Source organism: Drosophila virilis, chromosome 5 (genome assembly GCF_030788295.1).
Source record: "Drosophila virilis strain 15010-1051.87 chromosome 5, Dvir_AGI_RSII-ME, whole genome shotgun sequence".
NCBI classification, from domain to species: Eukaryota; Metazoa; Arthropoda; class Insecta; order Diptera; family Drosophilidae; genus Drosophila; species Drosophila virilis.
In genome coordinates, this window is record NC_091547.1 from 15,082,644 (window position 1) to 15,099,989 (window position 17,346).

General features: G+C 42.8%; 3 protein-coding genes and 1 long non-coding RNA gene across 18 annotated transcripts in view; 1 reads left to right on the forward strand and 3 right to left on the reverse strand.

The window, feature by feature from the left end:
* hts (adducin 1-like protein hts) overlaps positions 1-5,769 on the reverse strand; it is a 31,902-nt gene extending 26,133 nt beyond the window's left edge. For 10 of the 11 annotated variants that reach the window (XM_032437043.2, XM_032437042.2, XM_032437041.2 and 7 more), the window contains exons 1-2: positions 5,693-5,766; positions 4,323-4,474 (exon numbers count right to left, since the gene is read on the reverse strand). The gene's annotated coding sequence lies outside the window, so the exon portion shown is untranslated. Of the gene's footprint in view, positions 1-4,322; positions 4,475-5,692 lie in introns of all 11 variants that reach the window. The other variant, XM_032437037.2, reaches the window with a different exon arrangement.
* LOC116651148 (uncharacterized) lies at positions 4,507-5,854 on the forward strand. The gene is made up of 3 exons (XR_004304169.2): positions 4,507-5,272; positions 5,493-5,649; positions 5,715-5,854. It is a non-coding gene; the product is annotated as an uncharacterized lncRNA (long non-coding RNA).
* Positions 5,855-6,248: 394 nt separating this feature from the next.
* Positions 6,249-8,354, reverse strand: Spt-I (serine palmitoyltransferase subunit I). Of its 2 annotated transcripts, XM_002049809.4 has the most exons (6): positions 8,230-8,354; positions 8,059-8,125; positions 7,486-7,976; positions 7,096-7,423; positions 6,676-7,041; positions 6,249-6,618 (listed from the first exon to the last, which is right to left on the reverse strand). In XM_002049809.4, the coding sequence occupies exons 2-6, from the start codon at positions 8,104-8,106 to the stop codon at positions 6,454-6,456; spliced, it is 1,398 nt and encodes a 465-aa protein (XP_002049845.1). In that variant the 5' UTR covers positions 8,107-8,125; positions 8,230-8,354; the 3' UTR covers positions 6,249-6,453. The 2 variants fall into 2 exon arrangements, with proteins under 2 accessions (XP_002049845.1, XP_070066088.1); XM_070209987.1 differs by lacking the exon at positions 8,230-8,354 and having other exon boundaries at positions 8,059-8,211.
* A 799-nt stretch (positions 8,355-9,153) lies between these two features.
* Positions 9,154-17,090, reverse strand: LOC6625410 (heterogeneous nuclear ribonucleoprotein U). 4 transcript variants are annotated; one of them, XM_032436844.2, is made up of 11 exons: positions 16,954-17,090; positions 16,655-16,875; positions 15,706-16,428; positions 14,693-15,544; positions 14,109-14,632; positions 13,477-13,605; positions 12,004-12,175; positions 10,369-11,288; positions 10,059-10,287; positions 9,739-9,818; positions 9,154-9,671 (listed from the first exon to the last, which is right to left on the reverse strand). In XM_032436844.2, the coding sequence occupies exons 2-11, from the start codon at positions 16,800-16,802 to the stop codon at positions 9,507-9,509; spliced, it is 3,942 nt and encodes a 1,313-aa protein (XP_032292735.1). In that variant the 5' UTR covers positions 16,803-16,875; positions 16,954-17,090; the 3' UTR covers positions 9,154-9,506. The 4 variants fall into 4 exon arrangements, with proteins under 4 accessions (XP_032292735.1, XP_032292736.1, XP_032292734.1 ...); XM_032436845.2 differs by having other exon boundaries at positions 9,739-9,815; positions 16,655-17,087; XM_032436843.2 differs by having other exon boundaries at positions 16,655-17,087.
* Positions 17,091-17,346: the final 256 nt, after the last annotated feature.

Below are 17,346 nucleotides of genomic sequence, written 5' to 3' on the forward strand. Positions count from 1 at the left end.
GAAAGTTCTAAATAATTTCTATTAATTCAATTTTTTGAGTGTAACAGCAACAGCAACAGCAACAAAAAATTGTTTGCAGTGTACGCGTTTCCGACTAACAAACGCATTCGTGCTGTGGACACACTGTTTGCCACAAAAACGAACGGAGAACAGAAATGTTAGTCATAATTTATGCTTATAACAATAATGCGTGTGTGTTGCATGCAACACAGCTGCTGCTACTGGTGTTAATTTACAATTTAATTTCTGCCTGCATTCGACACATGCAAACTATTATTATTCGACGTCGAAATGTCTGCCACAAGTTGACTGAAGACTCGTTGGTTTTTGGTTTTTGATTTTGGTTTCGGTTGTGGTCTTTGCGGCCAAGACATAAAAGTTATTATGTAAGCCCCATCGGAGTCGAGTTTTGGCTGGCTTTCGTGTGCTTCACTTTTTGCTGCATATATTAATCTCTATGCTGCAATATGTTTGGCTAAGTCCATTGTTATTTGTCTTGCCCGCTTGGATTGATGGACTTTTTATTAAGCCGTCGCGTTGGCAGCTCTTTTGTTGAATTACTTTTGGCCCAAAGCTGAAACGGTTTTGCTTCTGCCTATTTTGTCAGTTTGTGCTTTAATAAAAATATATGCATATCTGACCTTTGTACAGCTAAGCCCCCAAACCAGTCGACGAACCGGCTCAAGTCGGGCTTCTTTCCCGAACGAAACTGACTAAGTCGAATTTAAATGGAAAGCAACAAAACATTTGGCACAGTTACAAATGTTAGTTACTTTTAGAATTAAATAGAAAATACATTATTTTCCTTAAATAATCATATAAAAATATGCAAAATGTGGGAAACACAAAATTTGTCCAAAATTGCTTCAAGCCGCGGATCGTTTGTTTGCAGTCATTATATTTGTGAATTTTACAACACTGACAATTGTTAGAGCAGGGCCACACACATTGCGATGATTGCACAATATTGTATTTACTTTTAAATTACATTAATCGCAAGCCAATTTGTACAAATTACCGACATTTTCCCACGCCCGCACAGAACTAATGAAACGAAATTAACCCAAATAATCCAATAGAAATTTAGCTCATTCAGTGAAAGACAAAAGAAGTTAATAACATTCTTATGCCTCTATTTTCAAGACAGTTTCAATTGCTGAGGCCGCAACAAAAGCCAAGATGCAACAACAACAACAACACGCTTGCATCTTTCTTTTTTTTTAAAGCTTTTTTGTGGCAATTGTCTACATTTTTTGTTCTTGCCACTCAGCCTACTCTGTTCTCGCTCACTCTCTCTCATTCTCTCCATCTCTCTCTCTCTCTCTCTCTCTCTCCACACTCCACTTGGGTATGTATAATTAACAGCATTGTTGTCGTGCCTGAGCTTTTGCAGGCGTTGCTGCTGTCCGTCTGCCTTTCTGTCTGTCTCTCTCTCTGTCTGTCTGTCTCTCTGTCTGTCTCTCTGTCTGTTTGTCTGTCCGTCTGTCTGTGCTGTCGTCTGTCCCCTCGTATTGGGTTTTGCTTCGCTTGAGCCTTCTTGATTTTTCTTATAAGATTTATGGTGAAGCTGCTGCAGCAGTGTTTGTTGTTGTTGTTGTTTTCGTTGCGCCTGCAACTGTACATTTGTCCGTTGTCTCTGTGTTGTTACTGTAGCTGTTATTATTGATGAGCTGCAGTTGTTTAGCCAGCAGCAGCATCTCTTTTTAATCTTACTTATGTAGGTTTAGTTGTCTGTGCCTGTTCGTGTGTGTGTGTGTGTGTGTGTGTGTTTGTTTGAAGCTTGGCACGTACGCTGCTTTATTTATGCATTTCTCTCCCTCTATCTCCCTCTCTTTCTGTTGCATTGTGTCTGTATGACGCGGCTTGTCAATTGCCTAAAGGCAAAGACGAGTTTACCTCTCTTTTATGCTTTCCGCTTTGCTTTGTTTTTCTTAGATAAATGGCCTGGTGTTAGGAAGGGCGGCAACAGCGTTGCCAGACCGTGATGCTAGCGAACGAACAGTTCAATTAATCAAAACGAACGACACAATTATGCAGTTAATCTACAAACTATTGATAACAATTAATCACAGCCTCAAACTGACGTCAGTCAATGGGAAATTCGATAAGCAGCACGCTTGAGTAAACAATTTTCGGCTAATGCATTTAGCGACAAACAATAAAGATCAGTTTTAGATATTTTGAATGCAACGTATTTCTTATCAAGTGAGTCATGTATTGCCTCTGCTTATTGCTGCTGCTCACAGTTGTCATTGTTTCTATATATATGTATATATAGATATATGTACATCCAGTTTCTATTCTACTTCCGTCACATGCAAAGACAACAACAGCAATGTTGTATGTATCTGTATCTCATTCATACATTTGTTGTCGCTGTGTTTTCTAGGTTGCCCAACAATTGTTTACAGTTTTAACTATGCACTTCCTCCCACACACACACACACACACATACGCTGGCTAACATAGCCATAGCTCTTTCTCTTTCCCTCATTCATTCAACACATTGATTTGTCAACTTGAACTAACTTTTTTTTAGCAAAATATGACAATGTATCTTCTTTACGTTTTTTGTCGTTTGCTTTCGTGTGCCATTCGCTTACCCCACCCACCCAAAAGCGTCACGAGTGGCTTTTGTTTTCACCTGTTGACGAAAATTGTTGCAGTACATTTCATAGTCTCTTTATAGCCCACCAATTCAGCAACTGAATCACAATTTTGCGACTGCAGTTCACTCTAAAAGAGGGGAGCAACAAATCTAAAAACATAAATACACACAATATTCGAGAGGCACAGAATTGAATCAAATTATAAAGCTCATCAAGTCAGCCTGTGTGTGTGTGCGTGTGTGTGTGTGTGCTCGTTTGTGTGTGTATTTATGTATGAATAGGAAGCGCAAATTCGAATTAGCAACAAAAGGCAGCAAATTTCATTAGAGAATGCGCACGATGACGTCATTCGAAACTTTAATACCTGACTTTTATCATGCGATTGAGCGCTACACAACAACAACAAATCGTTTGATTATATTTATTATATCACTTTGATAGAGTCGGTAACAAGGCAAGAGAAACCAATTGGAACAACAAATTCAAATTCATACATAATACGTAATATTTCTCTCTTCTCTCTCTCTCTCTTTCCCGCCCATTACATGGTCGCCATAATAGTTATAATTAGGTCAACTTACTGTCGAAAGAGCAAAAAATTAATGTGTAAAATTCAATTATAAATGTTTTCGACTCGCATCTAACTAGATAACTTAACGAAACATTAGTTCCGATTAGATTGTGGCAACAGTGTAGAAACGGAGTATAAGACTAGAATTTGGCTACACTGGTAGAAACACAGCTGTTTTAACGGTTAACCGATAACCGATTGAGTCGCTTATGGTTGCCAAAGTACATAACGGGCGTTTAAAGTTAAACTGGCACACGACACGCCGCGACTCTCGCCTCTGTTGCAGCAACACGGTTCTAGTCTGTCATTCTTCAATAAACAAGTTTTCGATATTTACAAATCTGTTTATCACTTGTTTTGCACAAAAAAAAAAAACAAACGTAAACCTCAAATAACTAGCTTTTTTCGACAAATCGTATGCAAAAGGCAAAGCAGCAAAACAGAAACCTGCAAAGAAACTGAAAAAGTAGGTCACAGTCGAGACTGCGAAACTTGTAAACAGATGCGCCTCAGCAGCGGCAATTTATTGGCAAAATGCATTAGACACGCGTAAGCGTAAATATTTGCCTATGTGTGCGTGTGTGTGTGTGTGTGTGTGTTTGTGCTGAGTGTACACTGATAAAGAAGGCAGTTTAAAGCAGAAAGCAGAAACCTGTATGCTGACATGTGTCAGACATGAATAGAAAGCTAAACACATACACGCACACAAAGATCTCAACCCAGCGCCCACCCACCCAATGCAAAAGAGAGCGAGAGAGAAGTCAAAAGTTCTTAATATGACTAGTCAAAGAAAATACAAAAAAAATATATATATATAAAAAATCTGTTGCCCTGCGCTAAGAGCGAACATTGATCGCAAAGCGTAACACAAAAAATACACTCTCCTCCGGAATGTGCTTGACCAATCCCAAAAAAAAAATATATATATATATATGAAAATTGTTGGTGCGAGTTAAAAGATGGCGTCACCGGTCAAACGGCAACCACGCATAACAGTAAACAGCGCGTACTGTCTACACATTTTCCCTTACAAAAAAAAAACACACACAAAATCAACCGAAGAGTACATAATACAATTAATATAACACAAACATGCATACGAATCTAATAAATTATATGAAGGTAGACGGGCTCGTACTCACAGTGTAGGTTTCTGCTTCTTCCAACTTTGACGTAGTCCTCGTTGTCTCTTTTCGCTTTCTCGTTCTTATTGCGTGCTGCTGGGACGTCGTTTACACAAACACAGACACAAGTTCGTCGAAACAGACAAGCACACGCGTTCGGTTTTCGGCTGCTTTACGACGTACATGTATGGTAAATAAACGGGAGGGGAAAAATAAATTTATGAAATAAATTTAAATTTATTTTTTTTTTTTTGCAAATGATCGTGAATTGCACTGAAACAATTTGTAGCATTTAATATCGCAAACACTTTGGGCGATTAGTGACAAGGGCCCAGCTCGCTTTATAACGGCGTTTCTAGAGATGGCGGGTCCAACTAACGGCACTTGCACAGCACAACACGTTTACCCTTAAATTTTATTGCAAATCGCTTTAACCGCACAATCACCGCGTAACCAACTTTAATTGGCTCAAGCTGTCTATATATATATATAATTTTAAACAAACACCGCCATTTAATATATAATTTTATTATATTCTTATTACTGTAACGCACACGTCTGTCGTTCACGAGCACACGTTAACAACAAAACGAAGAGCGAGAGAGCGCTCTGACTGGAAGCGGTCACCAAGCGCAGTGTTGGGAAACGACAAGTGGGCGTAGCGATTAATAAATAAATGTCAAAAATGATGCATACTTGAACAGGCAATTTATTTATTTTCGGCATAGAAAATAAACCAAAAATAATATGTATTCATATTTATGTTGTTCACTAAACCATCAATATAATTCGATTTTTGCCATAAGCAACAGCAAAATACAATTTTCGTTTTGTGCAAGAGCGCGCGAGCGAGACAACTATAGAATTGCTGGTGCTCTCTGGAAAATGACCGCAAAGCGGTCTGGAAATCGTATCATCCTGCAACGCCCAAATCAAAAGGGAATATTTGTGTGTATGTGTGTATGTTGGTAAGAACGAATTTGGTGATCAAAGCATGGGGGAAAAAAACAGCGCCGTTCGCGTACATGAAGTGCAAAAGGAATTGTCAAGTCCTGACGCGCTGACCACAAAAAAATGCGACACTTTTAAGTATTCGGTTGAGCATTGAAAAAAATAACTATGTCAATTAAGCCAACCGCATATGCATATGTGCGTCGATTATGTCATATTATTTATTCGAATACACAGGCACACACGCGCACACAAACAGTATTAACACTTTGGCGGCGTCTTCGTCACCGGCATGCCGTGAAAAAATCGATTAATGCGTTTCGGCTGCGCTGATTTAATAAAAAACACAGTTTGGGCCCGTTTAGCTGTCGCTCGAATTGTTATGGCTTATTTGGTGATTAATTTGAAATTATATTACATTATTAACACTGTCTTACTTTTTAAATGCAAAAATTACAGGGAAAATCACAGCGCGACGTGCGTGCGTTTCGCTTCGGCTTCGTTTCTGAATGACAATGTGACCAGATGTATTAACTCCAAAATGCATTAAAAATGCCACCAATCAATCGATAAGCAAAACTATCGTAGTGCCTGCGATTGTAAGGATTTTATATTTTGCTAATAGTGTACTAATTTAAACGAAAAAGCAAATATAAAAAAACACAATTTTATATACTGCGCATAAGCAGACTCCTCTAAAACTTAACGAAATGTAAATTTAAATTATATATCACGTAGCGCCATCTATTAATCGTTGGTGGTACTAGAAAAAGACATTTTTTTAGCGCAGCCAACTTCACGTAAGTCATTTACCAGCTGACAAATTTCGCGCGTTTTTTAAATGGCATTTAATTGTGTGTTCATTTCGTTACATTATATCATTGCAGACACTATATTAACAGCGAATATTATTTAGAGTGTAAAAAAGAATGTCAGCTAAGGTCTTTTTTAGGGAAAAATGAGTTAATTCATTGTTCTTATTCTGAACAAATATTCGCTTTGAAAAATCACCCTTTTTATGATTTTGTCAATATAAGGGTTTTATTTCTTTATTACTGGATTATTGACGCAAACCCAGGGACAATACTTATTTCTTGTGTATAAATATAATTATAATAGAAATGTGCTGTTATAGGACGAAATCTAGCAAACGCAGTCAATTCGACAATCGAATTGTAGTTAAATAGAAATAAAGCTTTTAGAGCACGGAACTGGAAACGGACTCGATGATCTCGAAGGCGGTCGAGATGTCCGCGTCCTCCAGCAGGCGATTGACAGCGATGCGGAGACTGGGACGAATCGGCTGACGCTCCCGGTTCTGCAAGTAGGCGGCTGGCACAACGGCCACGCCTCGTTCAATACACTGGAAAAAAAGCAAACGAGCAATGAGATTTTGAAAGATTCGGAATGCTATTGGTACCTTGTCCGCCACCTGGGTGAGCAGCTTGCTCTCCGCCTCGAAGCTGTCGCGCTTCTCGCTCAAGTACAAGTGCTTGACGGGAGACAAGGCGTCGCCGCCTAGCTTTAATTTGGAGAACCGCTCGAATTGGCAGTGCAGCTGGCGCGATTTCTGCTGCAGCTGCTCAAAGATGTGCGGCTCGCGCTCAAAGCGATCCAGTGAACAAATCGCCGCCTGCGTCAGCATGGGCGGCAGCGAGGCGGAGAATATGTAGCCCAGCCCGGACAGCCGCTGGTGCTCGGCTATGAAATGCGAGCCCACGCAAAAGCCGCCAATGGTAGCCATGGCGCCCTCCATGCCCGCGGATATCAAATCGATCTCGTCGCGCTACAAGAATCAATGGTGAAAAGAGTGTATGGCCAAATAGTTGGACACACTTACGCAGACATCAAAGTGTTCGGTGAGGCCGCGACCCGTACGGCCCAGGGTGCCAAAGGAGACGCTCTCGTCCAAAAAGAGGCGCAGCTTGTATTTCTTGCGCAGCTCGACCAGTTCCGGCAACGGGCAGAGCTCGCCCGTATTCATGTAGATGCCCTCAGCAACGAGAAAGCGACGCGTCTTTTGTGCCTTCTTTGGGTTCTTCAGGTCCCGCTTCTCCTGCTCCAACAGCAGGCGCTCCAGATCCTTGGCATCATTGTGCTTAAAATAGACAATGCTGCTGCGCGACGCATCCAGGCCTTTTTGAATGGCAAAGTTGACGGCCTCATCCCTGCAAAAATGGTTACATATCAATTACATTTCCTATTCCAATTGTGGATCTGTTGATCTTACACGAAGACTATGTCGCCACGCTTGGCGTAGGCGGGTATTGCACTGGCCACTGTTGAAAAACCGTAGGAGTACACAATTGCCTCCTCCAGATTCATGAACTTTGCCAAACGATCCTCCAGGTCCAAATGCACATCCATGGTGCCATAGAAGCCGCGCGGACCGCACGAACCGACGCCATATTTGCGCAGGCACTTGCACGCCTCCTCCAATATGTTGTTGTCCTCGAGAAATCCCAAATAGTTGTGCGAGCCCAGGTTCAGGCAATCGTGTCCATCGACCACAATACGCTTGCCCACCCTCGACTGGACGAGACGTGTGCGCAGCAACGGATGATCTGGATCCGTGTCGCCCACCAACGGTTCCGGTTCATACTGTTCAATCAAATAGTCCTGCTGCTCCTTCGTTAGCCGGCGACCGCCTCGCCTGTGCAGCAGCAGCCAAATGACTGTGATCAGCAGCAGGGTCTCCAGCACAAGCGCAAAGGTCGGCGTCTGCAGCAAATGCCCGCATTTAATGTATATATTACATATGCATATATATTTATTTATAGATTTATATCAATTCCACACTCACATTACGAAAGATGCTGCCGATTTCGTTAAACAGTTGTATGCCCAACATTTTGATTCGTCTTTTGCCGCTGCCAGTGGGAAAAATCAATTAAATAAAAAGTCACGCCGTTTGTGTTGTTGTTGGATGCGTCATTCGAACTGTTCTTATCGGATTTGCATGTGTATCACATACCTCACAGGTGAATAGACACGCGTATATATCGGCTCCTGCAGATAAAGACCGACACACTTTAAAGGGCGTGTGGTTCTTTTTTTTATGTTTATGAAATATGTAAGAGATTGCGGGTGGGTCGCCTATCGATTCTTATCGATATGAGCTCGGTAACGTGCTGCTCGATAACTATCGCACTCAAAAAACACGATCACACTGATCGAGCTATCGAAACAATGCATTAGAGGTATGCTCTCTATAAAGATTAGCAAAAAGCTCAATTTTAAATTAATATTAAAAAAATAATAAATAAAATGATCGCTTGGGAAACCCAGCATTATTTTGTGTCTGTAACATGTGCATTAGAGTGCAAAGCGTTAAAAATGAGTTCGGAACGAAACCCACGTCGTGACACGACTTTACGCGATGAATTGGGAATTGTAAACAAATTTCCATGATTTTTATTTCTTAAGCTGCAAAAACTGTTTAACGTCTTTTTAATAAGATATCTATATATTAACAGCTTTCCAAATTTGTTTTAAATAAAAAACTCACGTAGCACTTTATTTTGTTTTGTATGTTGTATATAGATTTATTTGTTAAATTTATTTTGTTTGTTTTTAGTTTGTCTTCCAGCATTTCGTTATTGTATAAAAAAATAAAACAATGATAATTAAACGTTAAACAAATTGTACTGTCCTAGATACGTAATGAGCCAAAAGAAGGTGTACTAACGTTCCTTTATTGCTTTCTTTGAAACAGAACAAAAGAATGCTAATTGGCAAACACCAAATTGTTTATAATTATAAACCATTTCATAATGCACAATATTTGTATGTTTGGTTTAGAAATGTCGCTGACAAATTTGTTGTAGCAAGTAAATACATAAATTGTTAAAATCAACAGTCAACCCTACTCATGATGCACAAATATGTATGTATGTAGTTTTTGTTTTTTTTTTTTGTTTGTTTTGTTTTTGTTTTTTGATCATTTGTGTTGTTTTTAGCGAGAAGCTGTTGTTAAGGTTACTTTTGTTTGGACTTTCCAGACGCTTAAAAACTGGCTACACTAAATTTATGCTCGCTTTTTGTTTGCTTTGTTTTATATATATTAAAAACTATAAGTTGCTTTCCCTCTTCTTGTGGGCGTATTTATATATATGTGTGTGTGTGTGTGTGTGTGTGTGCATGTGTTTGTTTATGTGTATGTGTGTGTGCTTGTTGTTCAAAATGAAAGTTGGCCTTGCGACGCCGAAAATGTGCATCATCCTGCTGCTGTTGTTGCTGCTGCTGCTGCTCCTATTTCTTGTCGATGCCCGCATTGGACTGTGTAGAGTATGAATATTGAGACCAATAATGATTGGTGGCACCGCCATCATTATTGCCAGTGGCGCCCGCAGTGCCCGCCGCACTGCCACCGCCGGCATTATTGGCCGCTGCTCCGCCGGCGCCCTGCTGTTGTTGCTGTCGGGATTAGAGCACACTTAAGTATTGTTGATTTGGCCGGGAATGCGCATGCGCATTGGCTTACCTGCCACCAGGACATCCATTGCTGCTGCTGTGGATCAGCGCCCTGCCAGGCTGCTTGTTGCTGCTGGTTGCCATAACCTGCTTAAGGATGGATACACACACACACCATAATCACAATCAGTCAGTCAATCAATCAAACAAACAGTCAATCGACAACAGCCCCAAACTCAACTCATATTGGAACTCGCTCCATGAACCACCAGCATCAAAAAGAATTCGCATTCAATGTTAAGGAAGAATTTTATTAGCGGCGCGACAACAGAGCGAGTTTTGTTTATAAGTAAGCAGTTGCCGGGTGTCGTTGCTGTCGCTGCTACCTACCCTGCATCTGGTTATAGTTCCAGTATTGGTGTTGTTGTTGTTGGCCCGCGGTCTGCTGCGACTGTTGTTGCTGCTGGTATTGTTGTTGTTGTTGTTGTTGTGGCTGCTGCTGGTGCTGATGCTGCTGCTGCCAGACGCCGCCGGGCTGTTGATGCTGCTGCTGTTGCGTCTGTTGTTGTTGTTGTTGCTGATGCTGGGCATAGGTGCTCCACTTGCCACTTAGTGCGGACTACAAAAGATCAGAATTGCATATATGAGTTTACAAACGATTTGGATGGATTTGCAAAAGTAACGGAACTGTGCTGCTTACCTTAGAGCCGGACTGCTGACCTCCGCTCGACTGCTGCTTGTACTGATCGTAGCCGGCTTGGGCCGAGTTATTGCCGTATTTGGGCAGCGCTAGTGCAGCTGACCGCTCATAGCCACCGCGACTATCTTCTTTGGTGTCGCGGTGGCCATGCCGAAAATCCCGTTGTTGATGATTGCCGCCGCCCGAGCGATAGCTGCTCTGGCTGCTGCCTCGATTGCGATCGTTGCTCCCTAAACGATTGCGATCATTGCCGCCGCGGTCTCGATCGCGATAATCTCTAGAGCTGCCGCCGCCTCCATAGCCGCGATCATCGTAGCCACTTCTGCGATTGTTTTGCATCCAGTTTTGCTGGCCACCGCCACCACCACCGCCGCCGCCGCCGCCACCACCGCTGCCATAGCCGCGATTGCGATTATCATAGCCACGACTGCCTCCGGCACCGCCGCCGCCACCACCGCCATAGCCACGGTCATCGTAGCCGCTACGGCGGTTATTTTGCATCCAGTTTTGTTGGCCGCCGCCGCCTCCACCTCCGCCGCCGCCGCTGCCATAACTGCGATTGCGATTGTCATATGCACGGCTTCCACCGCCGCCTCCGCCACCACTTGAGTAGCTGCCACCACCGCCGCCGCCGCCGCCACCGCCACCGCCGCGTCTCGAGTCGCTCCAGCGACTGTCGTGGCGCTGACCGCCGTGATCACGACGCCTCTCGTCAAAGTAGCGATTGCGATGCCGATCATCACGGCGATAATTGTCGCGAGCGCCGCGCGATCTCTTGTCACGCGACCTGTCCGCATCGATGGCCTTCTTGCCCTTCTCATTGTACTTCTTCACCTCTGCCTTGGCCTCGTCGCCGGTCAGCTCCGTGTAGATGATGTCGTCAAACCAGCCAAACTCCAGTGAGGGAAGCGTGAAATTGGCTGCAAAAAGATTATGCAAACGTACATTATCATAATGACTGCATTGTGCAACACTGGCAAAAAATTTGATCAATTTTACACATTACACTTTAAAAGAGAGTAAGGCGGGAGAGGGGAAGTGGTAGGTTCTACAGCTGGTAACGTGTCGAAAGGTGAGATAGAGAGAGAGAGAGAGGATGAAATGACCCCATATCAGAGAATGAATTATATCATAGAGAAAATAAAAGAACAATTTATATATATTCTTATAGCATCAGACGGATATCAATATTAAGCATCAGACATTGAGATGAAAGATATATGAAACCTTCAATCGGACTAAAATTGTTTGGCAAATTTACTTTAAATGTTAAATCGGACTGAATGGGTGGGTGGAGGGGGTGGACACGTTGCACAGCTGGATTGTTTGTGGATGTTTCGAGGTAAATTATCAATAATGAAGTATAATCAAAATGAATCAAAGAAATGCTTAGAATTAGAGTAAACAGTTACAAATACATAAGAGAATGCAGCTGCTTACAAGCTAAATATAAACGTTACATAATAAGCATTAAACATAATTATATTCTTTTATCAATATATATATATACAGTATATATATTTTGTTTATGCACTAATAATTGCCGTTTTCGATACATGGAATTTTTTTTTTTTGGTTTTTTTTTTTTTTTTTTGGTTATATTTTCGTTGCTTGGTTGTGGTAGACAATATTTACCTCGTAAGTTATTTATTGTTGATTCTTTAACTGTAAAAGCATTTCCCTTTTCCTCTTTTTCGGCGATGCGACGTTTCAATTCATCTTCGCCGGGTATGCAAACAACCGCAATACGCTTGAAGTCGCTAAAACCTTTCATTTTACGTCGCTGGGCCGAGGCATACGCATTCGTCTACAAGAATATTACAGTTGTTGTTGTTGGTTGGTTGGTTGATTGGTTGGTTGGTTGGTTGGTTGTTTGATTGGTTGTTTGATTGATAGGTTGGTTGATTGATTGGTTGTTGTTTATTGGTTGCGTTGTGGGCGGTAGTTTGTTGGATGTTGCGTTGGTTGTACATTTAGTCGGTTGGCAAGCCAGTTGAGAAACACGTTGATGATTGCAGTTCATTTGCCGCCGGGCCGAGCCAGGCCCCCAACGATGTTGTGCCCTCGCTTACAAACTAACACATACCTGATTTAATATGCACACACACACGCAATCACGCGCGCGTGTTTGTGAGTGTGCGTCTTAGTCACCTGCAACTCCGCCAGGGAGTTACGCACACATAGATGTAATACATCTAGACACACACATTATTGCGGTTGTCTGCTTCGGAATGGCAGAACGAAACAACAGTTGACTTAATAATTTTTGTATAGCAAGAGTATATATATATATACACATATATAGAGCATATATGCTGTCGGCCTCTGTTGTGGTAGTCGACATTTAGAGAGATACGAGAGTAGATATAGTAAGTGCTAATACGTTATACGAATCGGTTAATATGATAAGATTGTTGTTGACCAACACGATTTTCGCTCTGTCTGGATATTGGAATTGTGTGTGTTTCTTATTTTTTTTTGGTATTACTTACAGTGGCTTCCATGCCGCACGCTCCTCTTTCTCCTCCACTTCCACTTCCTCTTACTTCATCCTGTCATTAATAGATACATACATTTAAATTTCTCCATCTCGCACTCTCCGCCATCCCTTTACACTCCTCTACAGTCAACTGTTGCACCTAAAACTTATGCTTACGCAATACAAATTGCAAATACAAACACAAATACTTACACTCGCACACTTATACAAATTAATTATCGGATCAACTTAGGACCTAACACATACCTGACACCTTTGCGGGTTGGCGCCCTGCGGCGCTTGGGATTTCTTTCACATTCTCATTTTCATATATATGAGCAATAAAATGCATATTCAAAGTTTACAAAACAAAAACGTCAAAAAAAAAATAAATAAACAAATATTGCAACAGATCCTTTCAGGGACCTGGGCGTGACATACATATGTACATAGTATGTCATCATCAACGCATAATTCTCGCTTGTTTCGTGGTTTGGTTTTCGTTCGGTTCTCTGTGTATGTTTGTGTGTGTGTATGTATGTTGGTGTGTGTGTGTGTGTGTGTGTGCTTGTGTGTTGGTGTGTAGATTGTGGTGTTTCAGTGTAAGGGTCATTTGTTTGATGTTTTACCTGATCGAGTATAAAATTGCGACGCCGCTTCATGGCAATATCTTCCAAACCACCTAGGCTGTTCAAACAGATCTCGTATACCTTATCCCAGCGCCCCTTGTGCACAGTTTTGCGCGATTCGCCATCAATCTACAAATAAAAGAGAAACCAATAACAACACATACATCAATCAAGGTGTTGGGTAAAGCATGTAACAGTGCTTCAGTCGGTGGAGTCCGACTAGAAGTTAATATTCTAGCTTTTCTCCACTTTGAGAACGGCAAATAGATCCTTAATGAACTTTCTTTTTCCTAGCTTTCTTATTTAATATGCCACACATATATAACTGAATCTTTGTTGCTATTGCTATTGTTTTAATGATGTTTACCCCGGTTAATTTTTTTTAGATAGTAGTCCAATGCCTCCAACTTCGACTTGGTAACTCTCTAATAAAGCCACAGCTTTACACAGTCTCATTCAAATAGTTGGTGATAGTTGAACATGACACTGGTCAGGAAAATGTTTATATACTTTTCAAGATCAGGATACCCTCTAACACATGTTGTTATACAATTATAATATGCAAGAAAATATTACAACAAAACAACAACTAAAGAAAATATTACGAGCATTTAATGTAGTTTGTCACTTACCGTCATTTTGGCTATTATGGAATCAGGTCCAATGATCTCGTAACGCTTATCGACGTTCTCGGCTACATGCTTTTGTGTCCAGTGCGTCTTGCCAGCACCTGGCAGGCCAACGAGAAGGATAACCTCGCATTCTTTGCGCGATGCAGCGCATTGAGGACCGCTAACTAGTTTCTCGGTAGGCACCAAAGCCAACAGTACATAGCCCGGTAGCAGGGCAACAGTATCCCGGGGCACGGGCACAACATCCTCGTACTCCTCTTCGGCCGGATGTGACTTGTCAGCTGATGACTTATCTGTCTCTGAGTCGGCTTTGGCGCGTTTATTTGGCGATGGGCCATCTTCGTCGTCCTCCTGAGCGTTGGCTGCCGATTCGCTGTCCTTGGCAGACTCCTTAACCGACGCTTCTGGCTCGGCAGTATGTTCTGAATTTTCTGTGGCTTTTTCGGCTTCAGGTAGACTATCGCCGTTGGCCACAGCTGCTGGCTCAGTGGCCTCAACAGCTGGAGCTTCGGCTGCTTCCTCGACTGCAAATAAACAAAGGTCAAACAATTTGAAATTACTTCAAAAAAGTTTGTTGAACCCACCAGGTTCCATAGCCTGATCCTGCGCTGCCTCAGCGGATTCAGCCTGCTCCGACTGAGTTTCGCCCTCGACGCCAGCCTCTTTAGTCTGCTCCTCCTCAGCAGCGTCACTGGTAGCATCAGCGTTGGGGGGCTCAGGTTTATCAGCCACCTCGGATTGCTCGGTGGCGGCTGGCTTGGCGTCATCGTCCTTCTTTTCGGGCTCATCATCATCGGCGGTTGCCTCGTCGAGCACCTTCCACTTCTCAACATCGTTGTCATCATCTTTGTGCGACTCGGCGCGTTGCTTGCGACGCTTTCGTGTCGGCCGTTCGGCATTAACGAGCAGTTCTTCATTGTTAGCGAAGTTCACTGTATACTCGTAGCCCTTGGTGAGAATATGCGGAAAGAGGGCGCCTTCCTCGCCCAAAATACTCTTGTCAAACTCATGGGCAATACCAAGATCCTCGCCATTCAATGTGTATTTGATGTTGCACGGCGTGCTGTCCAGATCCAAGTAGCAGCCAATCACATCGTCCAGTTGATATGGCTTGCCGTAATCTTTGAACTCGCCATTGTTAGCCTTGCGGCCGCTCTCGCAATAGCCATAGGAATGTTCAGCTTCGCCTAGTAACATCGGTGTCTGAGGCGTTGAGAAACCCACACGAAAGCCGCGCACATGCGGTTCATCGCGGAAATGATGCGAGTTTTCCGGCACTGACTCCTCCGATAGCTGCACCTCAAAGCACACCTTGCCCTCGCGCACACCATAGTTGGCACGAGCACCTGACCAGATTAGCGAGTAGATCTCCGAGTTCAGAGGTTTCGCAGACGTAAAAGTGGTAGCATCGATGCGCAGATGCAGATCCGAATCAACTAATAGAAGAAAATGAAATTAAATTAGAGCGAATATGGAATGCGTACGCAAAATGTTTTCAAAAATGAAAAATGATAATGTAGGCATGACTTGTGCCAGGAACTCTTAACTATAGAAGTTCCTATTTAATTGTTTAGTATTTAAAGAGGACACTACTTACACCAGCTGAGGCCCACTTGATTTTCCTCCATAGTGGGCTCATCCTCGGCCACGGTGCGCTCTTCAGCTGCCGCACCAGACTTGGAATCGCGCTTGTCGCCGCTACGACGCTTGGGTGAGCGCGAGCTGCTGCGGGAGCGCGTGTGACTGTGCGAGCGTTTGCGGCGCTCGTTGGTTTTTTCTTGGTCCTGTTCCTTGTCCTCCTCCTTGTCTGTCTTGGCAGCGGCAGCCTCGTCGTCAACTTCCATTTTCTCACCATTATCACCGTTGGATTGGTGAGCGACTTTGTCGGTATCAGCATCGGCTGATGCTTCATCATTCTGTTGTGGATCTTCATCTTTCTCCACTTGTTTGCTGGTGTCGTTTGAGTCTTCCTGATCTGCTGTCTCCATGGCGGCGGCTTCATCTGCCATAGCCACATCTTCATCTTGCTCTGCTTGCGGAGCAGAAGCGTCAGTTTCCTCTGAAACCTCTTCCTGAACCGCTTTATTGTCCTCCTCTTCTTGTTCTTGTTCTTGTTCCTGTTCTTCTTCTTCGACTTCTTCTACTTCTGGTCCAGAGCCGGCCTCTGCTTCGACTTCGGGTTCGGCTGTGGCCTGATCCTCCTCCGGCAGAGTCTCCAGCACAGGCTCTGTGGCAACTGGAGCCGCCGCAACCGGCGACGGTGAGCGCGACATAGACCGCGTTCGACGCTGACGGCGGCTTGGTGTAAGTGGGGCGCCATCTGTCGGAGGTGAAACGAAATTATTAATTCATGGAAAATTCGTATTTTTGTTATATAAGGCGCATTTACAATATGAAGAGAACACGCTGAGCCGAGTTACAAGCACACACACATTGAAACACGTTCAAAATTGTGTAGTACACACAACACACACGCACACAAACGTGCACTAAGAGAAGCGCAGTGATGCATACATACACACGCACCCGCACACATACTAACTTACCTCCATCGCCGCCGCCGGCAGAACCTTCCACATGTGCCCGCAGGCGCTCGATGAGCACAGCTTTTACACCTTTGGTATCAAGACCACGCGTCTGTAATTCGTTACGCAGGTCCACCACCTTCATCTTATCCAGCTTCGCCAAATCCATTTTTTCGCTTCAATCTTGAATGGCGGCAGCAGCGCGTCACGCACAAAAATATACACACACACGCGCACAACGACTGAGGCGGAAAGAAAACGTAGAATAGAGGAAGTAAAATATATGCCAAATGGGCGCCTTTAGTTATTTAACAAATTACTTTACTGCTATTTCGCAAATATAGCGAATCGAATCACTTTTCGCATTTGCATTCGCATTTATTGCGAATAAATAATGGCTAAAACCTATACCGAGAACGCGTTGATGTGAAGTTGGCTGCGATTAAGAATGCAGGGAATGCCAAGTGTTATCGATTAGTAGCTAATTGATAGACTTCACATGTACAAGTAAATTTATCGATTGATATCATTACCTTCAATAGCAAAATGCGCTGTTTGAATTTGCAGAAGTTAAAACAAATAAGCAATTCGTACTTTTCATCTCCAAAGATGAAGTAAATATTAATAAATTTAAAATTTCTGTTTTTCATTTTGCCCATTGAATTTACATATAAAGACACTGGATTCAATTTTGATTAAGTGGATAATTTTTA

Bases quoted from the DNA above. Each gene is read 5' to 3' on its own strand.
- Spt-I (XM_002049809.4), bottom strand. From the start codon at position 8,106: ATGTTGGGCATACAACTGTTTAACGAAATCGGCAGCATCTTTCGTAAT. The intron at 7,977-8,058 runs GTGAGTGTGGAA...CATTTGCTGCAG, and splicing joins TCGGCAGCATCTTTCGTAAT to ACGCCGACCTTTGCGCTTGT. The intron at 7,424-7,485 runs GTAAGATCAACA...CCATTTTTGCAG, and splicing joins CGTGGCGACATAGTCTTCGT to GGATGAGGCCGTCAACTTTG.
- LOC6625410 (XM_032436844.2), bottom strand. From the start codon at position 16,802: ATGGATTTGGCGAAGCTGGATAAGATGAAGGTGGTGGACCTGCGTAAC. The intron at 11,289-12,003 runs GTAAATATTGTC...ATCTTTTTGCAG, and splicing joins AACAATAAATAACTTACGAG to CCAATTTCACGCTTCCCTCA. The intron at 9,672-9,738 runs GTAAGCCAATGC...TAATCCCGACAG, and splicing joins AATGGATGTCCTGGTGGCAG to CAACAACAGCAGGGCGCCGG.